Source organism: Scylla paramamosain, chromosome 24 (genome assembly GCF_035594125.1).
Source record: "Scylla paramamosain isolate STU-SP2022 chromosome 24, ASM3559412v1, whole genome shotgun sequence".
Classification (NCBI taxonomy): Eukaryota; Metazoa; Arthropoda; class Malacostraca; order Decapoda; family Portunidae; genus Scylla; species Scylla paramamosain.
The window spans coordinates 10,028,328-10,030,827 of NC_087174.1; the positions used below are offsets into that span (position 1 = coordinate 10,028,328).

The window sequence follows — 2,500 nt, forward strand, 5'->3', positions numbered from 1 at the left end:
CACTAAACGTCAACAAAGATTCCTAATGACCAATATGGAACATCAGATCAGGTGACGGTACCCAGGAGGAGGAGGAGAAGCAGGAGGAGGAGGAGGAGAAGAAAGAGGAGGAAAAGAAGGAGGAGGAAGAAAAAGAAGAAGAAAAGAAGAAGAAAAGGAAGAGAAGGAGGAGGAGGAAGGACTTAAGCCTCACCTGGTTATTGGCACCTGTTCCCCTTTGCTCAGGTGCTTTGGTCCAGATCACCTGACTACGAAGTTGTGACACGCGGCTGTGAGATGACTAAGGGTGACGGGGAAGTGTTTCATCTCAGTATTTTAGGTGACGTTTATGTGGGTGCCGCTTAGGAAGAGACGGGACGAAGCAGGGTGGCTGGGCTGAGGCGCATGAGGTCGAGGCAGGGGTGAAGGGGTGATGGGGTGTTTTTTTGGATGGTTAGGGAAAGGAAAGGTATATTTTTGGATGGTTGGAAGGGTTTAGATGGTTAGAGAGAGGGAAAGTATGTTTTTGGATGGTTAGATAAAGTGAAAGGTTTTTGGATGGTTAGGGAAAAGGAAGGTCGGTTTTAGGAGGTTTTTGGGTGGTTAACGAAAGAGATGATGTATTTTTTGAATGGTATGGGGAAGGTAAAGTAATTTTTGGGATTTTTTGGATGGTTAGGGAAACAAAGGTTTATGGATGGTTAGGGAAAGGGAAGGCAGATGCGATACGTGGAGAAAGTAGGGAAATACAGGGAAGGATCAGGGAGGATGGAGAAATGCTGAGGAAGAGAGGAAAGGAAATTAGTTCATGGGGAAAACAGAGGAAGGTTAAAGAGAGATTGGAAAGAGGAAAAAAAAAAGATTATTGCATGTTTTGGGAAGGTAGAAGATGGCTGGGGGTAAGTGAAGAAAGATTAGGAGAAGTGAAAGAAAGTTAATGATTGTTTGAGGAAGGCAGAGGAAGATTGGGGAGTTACAGAAAGAGTAAAAGAGGCCTGGGAGAGGAGGGAAGATTAATGAGTCCTTGGGGAGGAAATTAAGGAGCTTTGGGAGGAAGAAAAGAGGAAGAAGAAAAAAAATGTTGATGTTTGGGGAAGGCAGAGACAGAGTGAGTAGTCAAAATGGTGAAGAAAGACTGGAGAAGAGGAAAATAGGTTAACGAGTACTTAGGAAAGGTTAAAAATAAGTTAGGACGGGATAGTGGGTAAAAAAGTGTTTGGGAAGAGAAAAGAGCGATTGGGATAGATGAAGAAAGACTGAGAGTTATGGGGAGGGTGTAGAAGGGTTGGAGAAAAGGAAAGGAGGTTAATGACTGCTTGGGGAAGGTACAGGAGGGTTTGGGAGACATTTGGAGGTTAGAGGGAGTGATGAGATGAGGGGGTGGTTGGGGTGGTGGTGGTGGTGCTGGTGGTGGCGGTGACGGGGCGAGGATGGATGAGGCTGCGGATGACAAGTGGCTTAGTGGATGTCTCGTGATGGTTCCTCCCTCATGTGGAGGCTTGAATTACTGTGTGGTATGTTGTTGTTGCTGTTGGTGGTGGTGAAGGTGGTGGTGGGAGTAGTGAGTGTTCTTTTTAGTAACATTGCTCTACTGCTACTACTACTACTACTGCTACTACTACTACTACTACTACTACTACTCCTACAACTACTACCACCAAGTCTTTATTATTTTTCCATTTTATAGCATATGTAATCTATTTTCATACATTACGCGTGGCATTACTCCCCCATTTCTCTCTTTCTCTCTCTCTCTCTCTCTCTCTCTCTCTCTCTCTCTCTCTCTCTCTCTCTCTCTCTCTCTCTACCTTACTGAAGTCGAAGGAAGGCATATCGACAATGCTTCGGATCTCCACAGTGCGTCCCGTGAAGGCTATATGACAATTTGGAGAGCAGTCGTGGTCGAAGATGGATGCGGAGAGGTAGACAGAGGAGCCGATGTTCTGTAACGTCTTGTCAAAGAAGGAGAAGCGGTTTACCATCACCTGGGGAAAGAGCAGGGAGGGGGAAGAGTGTTTGTGTGGGTTATTTAAAAGTAGGTTAATTTATACGTGGGTTTTGTTGATTATAGATAAATTTGTGTACTTTCCTTTCTCTTGATTTCTGCTTTCTTTTTTGTTTTTCTTCGTTGAATTTTAGAGTACAGATAGAAGAGGGAGAGTTAAAGGGTATTTTTGTGCTTCCTAAGGCTCTGAATTATTTAAGAGACTGTGTGGTTAGTTAGAAATAGATCTATACACTGCGGTTTCTGTTGAATATTATTATCGTTTTTCTTTAGGTAAGTTCCAGAGTGTAAGTGAAAGAGGGAAAATTGAAGAGTTCTTTTGTGTTTTTAAGGTACTGAAGTATTTAAGAGACTGTTCTGTGTGGTTAGTTAAAAATAGATTCGTATTTTGAGGATTCTGTTGATTTCTGCTTTGGTTGTTCCTTGCTAAATTTCTGAGTATCGATAGAAGAAAGGGAGAATTTGACGTTATTTATGTATTTTTTATTGTGCTGAACTATTTATGAGATTGTTGTG

The 2,500-nt window shown here is 42.8% G+C and overlaps 1 protein-coding gene across 1 annotated transcript in view; it reads right to left on the minus strand.

The window, feature by feature from the left end:
* Positions 1-2,500, minus strand: part of LOC135112725 (uncharacterized) — a 46,849-nt gene that overhangs the window by 8,049 nt on the left and 36,300 nt on the right. The window contains exon 5 of the mRNA XM_064027484.1: positions 1,788-1,964. Coding sequence (XP_063883554.1) covers positions 1,788-1,964 — 177 coding nt within the window. The remainder of the gene's footprint in view (positions 1-1,787; positions 1,965-2,500) is intronic.